Source organism: Ornithodoros turicata, chromosome 1 (assembly GCF_037126465.1).
Source record: "Ornithodoros turicata isolate Travis chromosome 1, ASM3712646v1, whole genome shotgun sequence".
Lineage (NCBI taxonomy): Eukaryota > Metazoa > Arthropoda > Arachnida > Ixodida > Argasidae > Ornithodoros > Ornithodoros turicata.
In genome coordinates this window covers 210288409-210303980 of record NC_088201.1, presented here as the reverse complement: position 1 = coordinate 210303980, position 15572 = coordinate 210288409, and the positions used below count along the sequence as shown (strand labels likewise).

The 15572-nt window shown below is 45.3% G+C and overlaps 1 protein-coding gene across 5 annotated transcripts; it reads left to right on the top strand.

Moving 5' to 3' along the window:
- The first annotated feature begins 345 nt into the window (after positions 1–345).
- On the top strand, positions 346–14566 carry LOC135379021 (zinc finger protein 431-like). 5 transcript variants are annotated; one of them, XM_064612272.1, is made up of 5 exons: positions 346–372; positions 2771–2998; positions 6133–6285; positions 9739–9891; positions 12085–14566. In XM_064612272.1, the coding sequence occupies exons 2-5, from the start codon at positions 2788–2790 to the stop codon at positions 12729–12731; spliced, it is 1164 nt and encodes a 387-aa protein (XP_064468342.1). In that variant the 5' UTR covers positions 346–372; positions 2771–2787; the 3' UTR covers positions 12732–14566. The 5 variants fall into 5 exon arrangements, with proteins under 5 accessions (XP_064468342.1, XP_064468341.1, XP_064468339.1 ...); XM_064612271.1 differs by having other exon boundaries at positions 2766–2998; XM_064612269.1 differs by having other exon boundaries at positions 352–591.
- Positions 14567–15572: the final 1006 nt, after the last annotated feature.

The following is a 15572-nucleotide window of genomic DNA, read 5'->3' as shown; positions in this document are numbered from 1 at the left end:
AAGCTGGGTTAGTTTAGGGATAAGTTGGGTTAGATTAGGTTAGGAATTATTTAGCGAGGAATAGCAAGCCGTCCTTTGAGGCTGACCTTTCAGCCAATGCCTTTGTTGCAGCAGACGGTCATAGCAGACGACGTTAGCCATCGTCGTCACATTACCATTTTTTTCCTCTTGCGCGTGTGAAAATTAACACAAGTTCAGTGACATCGGGAACTAAGTCCTTCGAAATGAGTTCCAGATACCGCGATGGTATTATTCTTAGACATACCATTATATTTTATATCTTTTACTCGTGCAACGTGACATCGGCATTGTCATGAACATGATTCTTTCCCCCTTTCTTCTATGGCGGCCTCCATGCATGACGGTATGACGGTAAGTAAACATGTTCGACACAAACTTTAAAGTTTTTAGCACGCTTCTAGTAATGGCAAAGTAACCTCAAGTGTCACTTAGAAGAAGCCTCTGACTGGCATTACGTGTAAAACACCCCAATTATTATTAATATTAATATAAATAATTGGAGAAGAACCTCAAGAAGCAAGACATTAGACCCCACGCCCACAGAAAAACGAACAACGCACTCAGAAAACGGTGAGTTCTATCTAGCAACGTGGCTTTAGTCTGCAGAACTCCCCCTTGGATATAATGAAATGTTGTGTCACAAAAGTAGGGTTCCAACTTTTTGCGCATTTTCAGAAATACGATCAAGTCTGAGTGTCTTGAAGTGATAATTGCATGGACAGATTTTCTGTAAAAAGCGAGCAAACGAAAAGCAATACATTGACAGTGTGCACCACGGCATGTGTGAAAGATGTGTGCATGACGGCGAACTTTCGGCGGCCCTTAGGTGCGCAGTCGAAATCCACTGGTTTCCAGAAGTCCGACCAACTTGCGAATTTCAACCAGATTCGCTGAGGTTCGCGTACTTGACCTTTCTAATGAAGTTTAAAAATACCACGACTGATATAGCTCTCAAAACCGAAATAGCTGTTTGTCAAACATGACAGAACATTGCTTTAGGCTAGTCGATGCCCGATGGGCAAGTTGCATTAATCGAGCCTCCACATTTTTCTCTCAGGAGTCAGAGTCAGGTTCGCCTGACTCTTACCTCATCCCTCATTGTCTTATTAACAAAACCATGCATAACACAGGGTTCTTTTACAGTTTATTGCAAAACTATCGAGATCGTGAAGAACATCTTCCAGCTTATCAGCAGAACAAGTGACATTCCTTTGGTAGGCGTCACCATTTAAAAGTTGGCTTCACCTAACACTTCCGTCTATGGCGGACAAGCCCACTTCAAGGAACGCCGCGCGTTGCCATTTTTTTTATACGAAACCAGTGTATTTTCGTTGGCGTTGCCATTCTGCAAGGGGCCTTCATCTCATTATTGAAAGTGATTTTGAGGGGCAAGAGCTGTCATTGCCCCATTAATCTAACTTATCATTAAACTATAACCAAGTTGATAAACCAAGTTGGTTAGTTTAGTGAAGTTAGATTAGATTCATCGGGCCATGGCAGCTTGCCTTGCCCCCAAAGACGCTTCCATAATGAAGTTACGATGGCGAGGCAAGGTACGTGCCACTGCACCACCTAACGTAATTTATCACTAAACAAAGTCTACGATGTCAGGTTAGAGTTGGCTTCCCCGCAACGCGAATAAATGAATCGAAAAGTTCCGCTAAATTTACAACCGCAACAGCGGTTGTAAGTGCAACAGCAACAATAAGCATTGTTTGAAGTGGGCTTGACTGCAATACTCAGAAGTGTCAGGTGAAGCCAACTTTGAAATGGTGACGCCTACCAACGGAATGCCGAACAAGGGCAATAAAATTGTCTGCCTAGTTATGCCAATGACATTGCTCGACCAATGAGAACCAGTCGAACTGATTGCAGTCACACCATCGAGGGAAGAGCACATCCGTTCATCCCCTGTGTATGCAGAAAAATCTCGGACATAGTAGAATTGGCAAATCGTTACGTTAGCGAGGAGGATTTCCTACTTTTTTCCAATTTTTCCTAGGATTTTTCAATTGGATCACAGAGTGATGCATCACAATATGCTGCAAATAGATAAAGTAAATCAAGCATGGGTCTAAGTGGCCTGTGTAGTGGAAGTTGGTTAAGTTTGATAATCATTGAAATAGAATTTACCATTGGCTACCGAGATGTCACCCATTACAGAAATTGCTCATTACTTCTTGGTGGGGAAGAGTACCTAGGAGAGGGGTGAGCGTCCCCCTCGCTCTTCACCTTTTACACCACTGGACAAAAAAGTAGAGAACTCCGACTTAACGTTACAAAATAACAAGTTTTACTCAGACGTTTCGTCCGTCATGCGATGGACATCATCAGTGCTAAACTGAATGAGAGATGTAGAGAGAGAGAGAGAACTGAATGAGAGAAACTGAATTCAGTTTTTGTCCAGTTATGTCGACTTCCGGCTTTTGGAGTATTTTTGCACCTTTTACATCTTCCACATATCTTGTGTTGAAACGAGGAAGTACTCGGATAATAAGTATCATATTTCCTTCTGCAGAAGGAAAAAAAAAAAAAGTCTGTGCAGGATATCGTTGAGAACCTCTCACTAGCATCTCTTCTTTCTTAACTGAGAACCCATGCAGGCACAGCTGATCCTCCAACAGTGAGTCGGCACTTTCGTCGGCATACACTGTTCAGCCCATTCAAGTTCTCTGATGCTGTATTTTGTCACTTCTGAACTCACTTGTCTCTTTCTTTCTCTCTCTTCTCTTACATGGGACAAGGACAGCACACAGTTTACTCCTCATGAAGGAAGAGGCAAGAAATCCTCGTGCCTTTGAGTCATCACGTTCCAGTCCGTCGGATTCACAACCTGAAGAAATGCAGCTCTCCCCAGAGTTCCGTGGCCAGCTCCTGAGAATAAAATCGGAACCACCTGACGATGCATGTCTACCAGAAGAGGCCCAGATACAGCAACAGCACTACATAGAGCCTCCATCAGGAGGTGATGCTGATAGTAAAATCCTCGTATAAATTATACACTTGGGTGGTGAATGTTCCACAGATAGAGGTCTGAATTTTTCGGGTTAAATGCCTAGAGAGGATTCGGGAGGAAGAAATTGGGTTCTATTTTTCCGTAATTGGGTTCCATAAGCCGGAGTGAAATCGAGTGCTTTTGATGCACACGGGTGTGGATTGCTGGTAAATAGTGCACATGATGCATGGTACAAACTGATGTGTGATTGAAATTGAGAGAGAGAGACAGCCCTTAACCCCGAAGCGGTACCAAACCGATTCGGGGAAGAATACTTAAGGCGAATCGAGCTTTTTTTTAACATCCGCGTTTTTTCTTTTTTTTTCAAATGTCACAGCGGCTTATTACAATGCTGAAGTGGGCTGCGCACTGCAACTCGCACGTTGAAACAGCAGTGACTAACCGTGTATTCACACGGGCGACATTCCCCAGAGAAGCGGAAGACGCGAAAAATGTCGTAGCTTTCTGAGCGCGAGCGCTCAACGTCGTGTCTTCACGTACACTGCTAACCGTGGGGAATATCCTGCGACACAGCCACAAAATATTCCGCAACATAACACGGGACGGAACTTGGTCTCTGTGAGCAGTGCTCTCACTTTCTTCCACTAGAACGTTCCGTAAGGATGACGCTCGTGTGAATACACAGCAACGTGAACAGCGCAACAGCTACCAAGTGACACGCGGAGCTCTCGGCGTTCTTACGCTCATCGGCGGATCTGTTGCTCCACGTCTGCTGATCAAAACCGAAACTCATACGGGACCGATTACGATACGGCCCAGCGAAGTACGAAACCGCGATTGGCTTGATGCGTTGTCAGCACACGACTTCCGTCGACTGCCAACGAATCCTCATCGTTAGCGTGAGGGACACAGTCCGGTTAAATTCCGGTGCAGTGCCAAAATTTCATTGATGTAGACCTTGTAGGAGCCCGAGAGGGATGAAGTGAACATCTCCAGTGACAACAACGACTGGTTTATTCGACGGGATCGCCTAGGTTGCTATAGGTCACACGCACTGCGCTATCATGTCGCCTGGAGGCAGAACAGCGACAATGTGTCGGTACTGCTTCGCCTGAGTGGTAATACCTGCCAGGTGAAATTGTGCTTCGGCTTGCAAAAACCAGATCTTCGGGTTGAAGGTCCAGAAAGGGGGAAGCCGGACGGCGACGTGTGCCACGGGGGGCACAGAGGAAGAGCTGGCCATACCATGAGGTGGAAGGGTAGCTGAAGGCTGATCAGAAGGCTGGCTCGTGCCAAACATCGGCGGGTGTTCCGGGTCACCAAATATGTAGGGGCCCGAGAGGGATGAAGTGAACAGCTCGAGTGACAACAACAACTGGTTTATTCGACGGGATCGCCTAGGTTGCTATAGGTCACACGCACTGCGCTATCTTCCTCATTGTCGATGCTGACGATATGCTACAACCTCAACACAGCTGTGCACCGTGCCACTTAACGTGCCATAAGTGCCAACTGTTTGGGGGCCTAAGCCTCCCCCCTTCCCCCCCCCCCCCCCAAAAAAAAACATTTGCAGTTTGTACGCCAAGCCCCCTTCGAGACGTCCACCCAGCAGACACTCAGCGGTTATTATTAATGGTGTCCATACAGTTTTTGGGGACACACAACAAAACTCGCACCCCTGAAATCTGTTTGCTCGAGAACTTGGTTGTTGCTCTCGTGAGTTCCGTTTAATGGATCAGCGATAAGACGTGGGTGGGTTGGTACGACATCACAAAATCGCCAGTACCTCCGGTTGCTCGGGGTTCAGCACAGTTGCGGATGAGCTTCCGCAAAGCCACTACGCCACTGCGGAACGAGGGGCACGCACGCTGTCACGAACAGTTGCACCTGATGAAAACAGATCAGCGACACGTAGGGGTCATTGGGCTTTTTATTGCATTCTTAGGGCGATGCCTCGATGAAATAGGTACCTTGTCCAGAAATAGTGGTGTTCATGAATGAATTAACTCGCTGTTTCCAAAGCTGTAAAATAAAATAGGAGTCTGGCCATTAATGGGTCATGCCTATACCTGAAGCTCCACCCACTTTTTCAGCTTTCTGACCAATAGAGTCTTGTAATATGGGGCGCTATCAATCAACCTATCCTCACTATTTGTCCCCGTATCCAGCATGGGCAGCGCCATTTTGGGTGGCAAGTGGATTGGATGGGATTGAAATGGATACCTCTCGCAATCTGCAGAACTAGTGGATTTTTGGTAAAAAGCAACCCAATCAGAGGAGCGAAACTGTGATTGACAGATCGAGCCTGTTTTTGTGCCAATGGCCAGACTCCCTTTTAATATACGGCTCTGGCTGTTTCCAGTGTAAAGCGCCCCCAAAAAATGCTCCTGTCCAAAATCTGATCCCTGTGAGTATAAACTCGAACACAAAATTGGAGAGCTTGAGTTTAAGACGAGACTGCATAGTGCTCAATGTGGAAGTCGTAACGTCTTCTCAGATTTCGCGGTGACGGGCCAAACGACACCATGCTTTCTCCTGAAAGCTTTCAGGAGAACACATCCAGCCGGGAGGAACATTTCCGCGCAGATGGAGAGCAAGAAAAAAACAGACATGTGTATCAAGCGGAGAACATAAATTGCGTATGTGTTTGATGCGCTCCATCACCTGCAACGTGGCGGACGCAGCTGCAGTGGCCACTAGGTGGCGCTGTTTTGCCGGTATTTTGCAGCATTTGGAATTTCATGCGGATTTTACCTCAAAATTGCTGGGGTCCAGGACTTGATCTTTTTTTTTTTTACTGATTCGATTGACTGATTGGATTTTTCCACTTTACGCAGCCTCGCTCCTGTGCACATTCGACCACGTAGAGTCGCAACGGGGGTTGCAGGTGAGCTTACGTGTGCACTGCTCAGTGTGTGTATGTGATGTTGCCCCCGAAGGGTTTAACCTCACCTTCTCCAAACCTCTCCATTTCCCTCTCCCCTACTAACTCACTCACTCACTCACTCAGCCACTACCTTTGATGGCCAAAAGTGGCAACCCTAGTTGCAAAATGTGGATCTTGAACTAGGGTTCAGAAAGAGTACGGAGCTGGCTGTCGCATGACTCGAAACTTTGCAATGTTGCTTACTTCTCTCCTTTCTGTCTCACTTCAGGATCGACGGATGGGATGTGTCCCGTTAAAGAAGAACCTCGAGAGGACTCTTCAAATGAAGATCCAAGCATAGAAGTCAGAACAGAGCCTTACAGTGTTGCGATATTGGCAGAGCAGGAACAAATGGGATTCAGCTGCCACTCAGCATCAGAAGGTAAATACAAAATGGTCAACACCAAATTGAATGGCACGATATGGAACAAGAGAGGGCCACAATAGAAATTATTTTTGGGTTTGCTGTTCGTCATGTATCATTGCTGATCATGTGTATATATCAACGGCTCCTAGCGTCATTGCATTGCGAGCGTAGAGTTCTGGCAAAAGTTTACAGAACACGCTCCAGTGCATTCCTTCCTCAGAGTGCTATGCTAGCAGTGATTGGTGGCGTAACGGACTTGCAAACAGGTGACTGGGTTACCTAGGTACTACTCTGTAGGTCCGTGCGGTCCCATTCACTGCTCGTGCATCACTCTGAGGCAGGATATCGAGCCGAAACGTTTTTCGGTTTGCTTCGGTTTCGGCCAGAGAGGTTCAGCTCCGTAGTTCGCATATATCGGTTCAACGAACCGGTTCGGAGGCCGTAAACCAGCTTGGAACCGGTTCGACTTTACGATATGCTAAAAAATTTTAGGTGGCCACTGAAAATGATACGAGATCTCTTAGTTACGTTTTTATTATGCATTTATTTCTGTTTTTCGACCAGCTTTCATTCCTTCCGCGAGCAACGCACCGCCGATCTAGGCACGCGGACCGCTAGAATCCTCACATCAACCCCTCAGCACACAGGAACCCGAACTGAACCGGTATCCCGAACTGGTAGCCAAATTTTTTTTATATCGGTTCAGTTCCGGTTCAGCCCCGAGATGGTGCTAATGATTACGGGTCAGTTCCAGCTAAAAATTCTGGTCAATTCTGGTTTTGGTTCAGGTTCGGTTTGACGCTCTGCTCAGAGGAAGGAACGCGCCAAAGCATGTTCTGTAAACATTTGTCCAGCACTGTATGAGCAAACGATTGTGTGTGGACAGGGTTTGTTTATGGAAAGAAATATCAGCTTTAATTAAATTCCTTCTTTTCTTTTTCTTTTGTTTTTGTTTCTGTTCATGGAGAGCCCTATGCAACACTGCATTTGAGACAGACACCTATGCGTTGCATAATCATTCTGAAACTTCCTTTCGGATTCCTGGATTGCACTGTATCTGATGAACAATTTCCTTTTTGTTCTTGCTGTCCCAACATCGTGCTCTTAACACAAAAGTGGGAAGGTGTGGTAAACTTTTAACTGACTCCAGAAAACGATACCACGAGGAGGAGTGGCTTTGATAATGGCTGTGATAATAAATTCTCACTGATTGTGCCTCGAGACATCAAGGTAAAATCCGGACATGTGGAGAGCTACGCAAAAGTTTACATCAAATTATCTGAAGACCGAATTAAAGATTGGGCTAAAAGATGTCACTTTTATTAGCAATAAGTGTATGCACCGGAAATGCGCATCTGAAAAATGCTGTGGCAACAACGGGTAGTACAAGAAATTGACAGCCTCGTGGGCACCGATCCTTGATCGTATGAAATAAACTTGTCAGTGATCATTTCGTCACTCCTTCGAATTTCTCTCGACACTCCGAAAATTGACTGTCACTCAGGCTCATGGCCTGCAAACCCCATTTCATAATTCCACATGTGCGCATATTACTGTCCTTACTATTTAATCGCATATGTGAGCCAGCATAGTAGGTATGCACTGGTACAGCTTCGACGAATTCAAACGTTTGAAGATGTGCTAAGGATTACACAGGAGTGAGCATGCCAGTGAGATGCCAGTGACCTGAGAAGCCAATAGAAAGCCTAAATATTAGGGGTGTACGAATCTGAATATTTCAAGTCGAATCGAATCGAATGGGGGAAAAAATTCCGAATACCGAATCAAATATCGCAAATTCGTGCTAAATTTACAATATGTGACTTTCGCACTAAAAGTTTCCATTTTGTAGCCCATGGCTTTAGTGCAATTTTTCTGGCATTAACTGTCACAAGAGAAACATGAAATTCTTCTGTTTAAAGCCCCTACTCTTTAATTTTACATGAGAGTGCTTCCTGCTTTCCAGGTGAGCCTACACTTACTGGAGTGGTTACCTTCATTTCAAAATTTAATGTCAGGCAGTAGCATGTTACACGGATGAGGCTGTAATTGTTTCAGACAACCAGAGGCCATTTGTGAAACAAACGAATTGGCATCCTGCCTCAGCTTTGCCATGAACACCCTTTAGTTTCTTTGCACTTGCCCTAGGAAGTTGCACTACTGAGATTTTAGACGTAAAGGACATCTTTAAGACACCCTCCTTGTTCGTGGGCTGTAGTCATTGTTCGAGAGTTCCAAGTTTTTAAAGGCAACCTCACAGACATCAAATCAAAGTCCCTCGTCGGCACCGCTAAACTGTACGTGGGAGGGGCACCACCCCTTCCACAGACCATGTCTACAAAACTAACTTTGGATTATGTTTTCTCAAACTAAACATCGTCCCGCCTGTGTTGGTCCTGCAGCAAGGGCAGTTTCGTAAAGCAGGCTTCACCTCGTGCACGGAAGCAATCAGGTAAAGCCCACTTTCGGGTTGTGTCGTTCATATTCGTGGAATAGTCGAATATTCGAAGATTCGAATGTTGGATATTCGATTCGTGGATCGAATAGTTTGAGCGTTTGATATTCGATTCGAATTCGAGAAATCGAATATTCGCACACCTCTGCTAAATATGCGACAGAACAACAGTAGCGTCATCACGATAAGGAGAACCATCCACAAAAATGACTGGACGAGTCGGTCACAGTGTTATCGCAACAGCACCTTTCTTGCCGAGAAAGAAATCCGCTGTTGGCTCGTTGTTCACCTTCAACTTCGGAAGAAAAAAAAAAAAATCTCGTTGGCTGCTACAACTCTTGTGGTTCCAAGTTAGTGCACTTATTCGGGCCCTCGTATTCATTGAAGCCCGATAAAGCTCTCGGAGCATGAGCGGATACCTCGAAATTTAATAAAATATTAAGATGAGAGACACGGAGATAATGTTGCTTTGTCAGTGCCGGGTCAGGGTTGCCAAGGAATTTGACGCAACTGGAAAAGTCATCATTGTCATCATCACGGAAAAGTCGCGCTTGTCTGGGAATTTACCAAAAAACAGCCAAAATCAGGGACAATCGAGTACAAGTGCCGTGACAAAGTGCAACGAACAGCAAGTGCCAATCGATGGTTGAGCGGCGACGCTGCAGCAACGTTGCCGCGAGTAGCAGGTTGCAGAGACGACGAGCTCAGAGGCAGAAAAGTACGGCAGCCTCACTAATACCCATTACATGATCTGCTTTATGGGGTATCCGTACCAGAATGTAGCAGCAGACATTAAATTCGCTTCCGTTTTGGTCAGGGTGTTCAGTTGAAAAAAAAAAAAAAATCAGCCATGACCTTCAGTTTGAAAGGCTGCTGTGGCGGTAGATACGCCGATACAAGTCACAAATGCGTGGTGCTTAGGGTAGGTCTGTAAAGGGTGCGAAGGTGACCGTCGTATGACCTTGAAGCCCTGCAGTGTGGCGTACTTTCTCTGCTATTCTGTTTTGCTTCAGGAGAAACAGCCTGGAAGTGTAACCTTAAAGAAGAACCTCAAGAGGACTCTTTCAATGAAGATCCAATCATAGAAGTGAAAACAGAGCCTTACAATGTTCCAGTCTTGGCTGGACAGGACCAGATGGGACACAGTCGTCACTCAGCATCAGAAGGTAAATACAAAATGGTCGAGGGGATTTGGTCAACACCAAGTTGAATGGCACGATGTGGACAAAAAGTGACATGCAACGGAAATGCTTTTCAGCTTTGTGTTGGGCGTGCATTACAGCACCTCCTCTCACCTACAGAAGATTCCCAACCCAGGAAAAATGGGCACGGAGATTCGCTATCCAATTTCATATCACTGCAACTTTTGTAGGCTTTGGCTACATAAACAACTGCATGCAATGATGTTTCCAAGTGAGAAGACAAGTAACAGTAGATGCAACCAAATGAATCGAGTACAGAGTGGTGCACTGTGTGTTTTCCCGTGCCACCTTTGACATGCCCCCCACAATGTTCAGCCCTATCAGACAGATACTCTACGTGACACACTCTACGTCTTCTAGCACTTCACTCTTAAAAAAAAAATGGTGTAGTTTAACTCCTTTTTCTTGCCACATATGTAACTTCCTTTTGGAGAGTACAATAACTCTGAACAAAGGAGTCTCCTCAAGGGAGTAACATTACTCCCTGCCGGAGAGTAGTATTGCTCTCCAGTAGGGGGTTAGGGCGTAACCCCACTCCCTAAAGGGAGTGAGGAGACTCGTTTTTTGAGTGTTATTGTACTCTCCAAAAGGCAGCTACATATGTGGCAAGAAAAAGGAGTTAAACTACACCCTTTTTTGAGAGTGTACTCTACTGGAAAGGTTCATACAGGGGAACGATTGCGCGTGGTCAAGATTCCTTCACGTAAAGAAATAGCAGCATTCGTAAAGTTCCTACGTCATATTCCGTTTCTACCAGTAAAGATCCCTCTGCAACACAGCAGAGTTCAAGGTAACTCGTTGCAGGTAACTTGTGGCCGTAACTAAGTTCCTTTGTTTTTTGGAAACTTGTAACTTAACTCGGTACTTTTGCGCTACGGTAACTTTCAGAGGAACTCGTTTCTTTTTCAGGTAGATTTACCAAAGTAACTTAAGCGAAGTTCCAAGTTACTTTTAATTCGCTTTTCACTCACGTCCACATATTTTCTTCCTTTCCCTCCAGTTCTTTTGCGGCATTTTATGCAATAAAGCGTGATCTTCAATCAGTGACAGTATTCTGTTCGGGAAGGAAGAACCGCTGCCATTGAAATGAAGCCAAACTGTTGTGTCCCCACAGGGAATAAGATGCAAAGTGTTCAGATTGTTGAACGTAAACGAAAACAATCTAAGCGTAAGCGTGTTGCACTCCTCCGCAGGCAACTCAAGGTTGAACTCAACTTATCACGCACGCTATTTTGTGCCCAAAGTAACTTGGAAGTAACTCGTTCTTTTTTTAAGTAACTCCATAGCTGGCTGAGAGTTACATTTCATGCTGAAGAACTTCATTATCAACTTAGTTACATTTTTCACACGGTAACTTAACTCTTAATGAGTTCTTTCTGTCGGGTAACTTCTCAAATTATGCAATGTACACTGCATTTTAGACAGACGTGTATGCGTTGTGTAATTGCTCCGAAACTTCTTTTCGGGTTTCACTGTATCTGATGCACAATTATATTTTTTTCTTGTGGTCCCAACACAGCATTTTTGATGCACTAATGGGAAGATGTGGTTAATTTTGAACTGACTCCGGAACACGACGAGGAGGAGGAGCTTTGATGACACAGTACACTCCCGCTAATTGGACCTTGACGGCAATGCAGAAGTTGGTATCGAATTATGTGGAGATGGAACTAAAGGATGGGCTAAGAAATGAGCTAGGTCAGTGTGACATTTATTAGCAAGAGCTGTGTTTGAACTGGACACGCTCACCCTAAAAATATATTGAATATATTGTGTATTATACAACGGTTAGCAAATCAGGTTGACAGCCTCCTAGAAACCATTCCCTAGAGCGAGCTTTGATCATAATGAAATAACTTCTCTGTGATCATTTTATCACTCCTTCAGTTGGAAATCGACTAGCATATATCAGCTACTAGCATACCAGCATATTAGCAGCTTATCTGCGAATTCTATCTGAAAGCCAACACTTCAGGTCTCACCAAACGTCAGAGAATGGGGACACTTTAAACTTACAACGTGAATTGTGCACAATGAGGGGGACTATTTGGGGAGTTTGGGGCATAACGAACGTTGCACCATGTAGTTTTTCAAAAATCGTGAACCACAGCTGTGCGTGCGCTGGTATGACCTATTGTGAGATTTCTGAAATTTCAGGAGCAAGAGAAACCTGTGGTATGCTCCATGTGAAGGAGCATCACAGAGGCACTTGTGTTCAAGCATCTTCAAGTTGCACTTTTTCAAATGTACAGCTAGGTATCAGCACAGGAACAGTTGTACCGCGATTCAACAACACTGAACTACACACTATGGACCTAGTTCACGTACAGCTACCTGGGCAGCAGCAGTTACACAAGCGGACACATGCAGGAGAGAAGCTATACAAGTGTGATTTCTGCCCTGCGGAGTTCAAGCAGAGCAGTGACCTGCACTGTCATAAGTGGACACACACCGGTCAGAAGCCATACAAGTGTGATGTCTGCCCTGCGGAGTTCGTCTGGAGTGGTTATCTACGGGATCACAAGCAGACACACACGGGCAAAAAGCTATACAAGTGTGACCTCTGTCCTGCAGTGTGCATTCAGCGCAGTGACCTGAAGTGTCATAAGAGGACACACACCGGTGAGAAGCCATACAAGTGCGATGTGTGTCCTGGAGAGTACACCCAGAGCGGTGTCCTGCATCGTCATAAGAGAACACACACGGGTGAGAAGCCATACAAGTGCGATCTGTGTCCTGCAGAGTACTCCCAGAGCAGTGACCTGCGGCGTCATAAAAAGACACACACCGGTGAGAACCCATAAAGTGTGATGTCTACACTGCGGAGTTCAGCTGGAGTGGGCATCTACAGGATCACAAGCGGATACACACGGTGAGAAGCCATACAAGTGTGATGTGTGCCATGCGAGGTTCAACAAGAGCGGGTGCCTATGGGATCACAAGCAGAAACGCAGAGGTGGGAAGCCGTACAAGTGTGATCCCTGTCACGCAGAGTACATCCAGAGCACGGACCTGCAACGTTACAGGAGGACACACGCCGGCGACAGCCATACAAGTGCGACGTCTGCCCTGCCAGCTGCCGACAGAGCATGAGGATAGTTCAGCCCAAGCTTAAACCTGTGACGTCACAGTCACGAGGCACCTGTGAAACAAACAGTGCAAATGCAGAGGTCATGTACGCATACACAAGAAAGAAGGCGTCAGAGTGTCAGGTGTCAGAGAGCAGTAATTAGACTAGTGGACTGCAGAGTGAATATCCCTGTCCACCATGGTGTGTTTGAGTTGACCATAAGTTTCAGCTAATGTGACGTTTGACTGAAAGAGCATTCACTGTATAACGCTCGAAATGAGGTATTGATTTTGAACTTACACGTTAGTTACACCTCAGTCATAGCTATTGCATATCTCTGACATTAGTACTTTTCTGGAACTGTTACTTACTTGTACTACAGTAAACCCCCGATAACTCGAAGTTGTAAAAACTGGAAAAAATTTCGAGATAAGCGGGGTTTCGAGTTAAGCGAACAGCGAAAATTACGTTGCCACGATGTTACCACAATGCGCTATGTTATGAAACGTAAAAAAAAAAGTGTTCCTACAGTAATAGGGCTCGTAAACAATTCCGAAGCCATTTATTTTTTAACATCATCTGAGACTGAATAACTCCGTAATAGCAATCTGCTTGGCATTCGCGTCTGTGAACAAGAAAGCATCTTCAAGCACTTGAATGCAACGCATGAGACGCTCCTCCCGGCACGTCACTAGCGCGGGCACCCTCGACGATTTCTGTATCACTCAGTTCACCGCTACTGGAACATCGCCGTCGTAAAGCGCATAGTCCTCGATGTTCAAGTCCTCTAAGTCACTCTCCCCAAAACATGCGAGGCGTATCACGTCGTTGTATAATTCATCACAGCCACTGAACTAGTCTGCTGGCTCCGCGGTACGGCGGTGGAAGACCAGAAACCCGCATGAATGAAACAGTTCATGCTTATGGCTCGATGAACTTGCTACCAGGCCTTTGATAAGTGCCACCTTCTGCTTCAGAGTCAGGGACTTCCATGTGCATTGTTCAGCCATCATGGCGCAAAGAACGAAACGAAACTGAGATGCTCGGAAGAATGCAGAGGAGGAGGAGTGACGTTGGGTGGAAAGGGGAGTGCTGTCTGCCTGCCACAGCTAGCGGCGCGTGACTCACTAGGACTGAAAGGCTTTGACGTTGACCTAGCCTTGGGGACTGAAGAATGCTTGTTATCAGCCGTAGGTACGCTGACCTGCCGGTGATGGTATTTCGAGGTATCCGTACTCGGGCAAAAAAAAAAGCTTCGACTTCAAAGGGCCCAAATATGGGACATGGATCGGGACGCAAAAAATATACGAGATAACCGATATTTCGAGATAAGCGAGTTCAAGTTAACAAGGGTTTACTTATAATACAAATCTTGATTATTACTGCCTACTCCTGCAGAGGTGACAAGATGTAATTATGTAAGTAAGAAAACAAATGTAAGTAATTATTTTCTTGACAGGCATTGTGTGTGTACACTACCTCATTCTTCCTCCAAGATTGCTATTATCTCTTTTGTTATTCAAAGGCCATACCACTTTTTCCATGTGAAATAAATTGTAGTGTACCATATCTTGTTCAAGTGTCATTCCTACATATTTCATGGACAAGAGTAGAACAAACATCATGAACCCCCGACCAGTTGCAAACGCTGCCGATAGCCCGAAAGTGTGTATTGAATACTCTGCATCACAAAATGTAACGAATATACTACCGTGCTGCTGTCCTGTTTCCAGGAGAAAATATTGGGGATAGCACCTGGCTTCAGCCATTTCTTGTTGTGGCTAAAGTAAAAGCATGAGGGCTCGAAATGTTTGGAACATACCATTTGAGTCTGAGAAGGGTGAAAAGACTGCTCAGATAAGCTTTGAAGCCACTGTCTCAAAAGTGGCACCTCAACAATTCCCCTCGCCTACGAATAGAAATAATGATTTGATTATTTCTATGTCACCAACAAATTTGTTAGGGAGTGTTAGTGAACAATGACACTCACTTGTGGAAAGATACTGCAGATATAGCAGAATGTCTTGTCTGACACCTTGGAAGCGTGCATGACATGTGCATGACTTGTGCCCAAAGCACAAGCACAATTCGGGAAAGAAAGCTCGAGACACAGTGCAGCACGATTCGCAAATCCACCAGCCAACGCCAAACACCCTGTTACAAATGAAGAAATGCTGACATAACAACAATAGTGGGTATTGCCGGTGTACAGTGAAGAACAATATTCACCACGATCCTGCGGCCTGGGAAGCTTCTTTGCACTGGCTTCAAAACTGTAATCCACATCTCCAGGAAGCAGGCCATTACATTAAAAAGAAAGTCAGAGCCCCAAATAATTCTCGGCGAGCTTGTGCTGTGAGGTACCACCCCTTCCCCGGGGGCGCCGAGCCCGTAAGTCATTCCAATTCGCATTATGTAATCTCTTTCTGCTGTCTTCGCTGATCCAGTGGCACTCCCCTTTTCATATGTTGTCTTTTCAACGTGCATTAATTGTGTAAACGAAGTCGAACGTTGAACGTAAGAGTGTCAGGCATAGTAATCATATGGAGAAATCATCCTTATGATTCCTATGGTG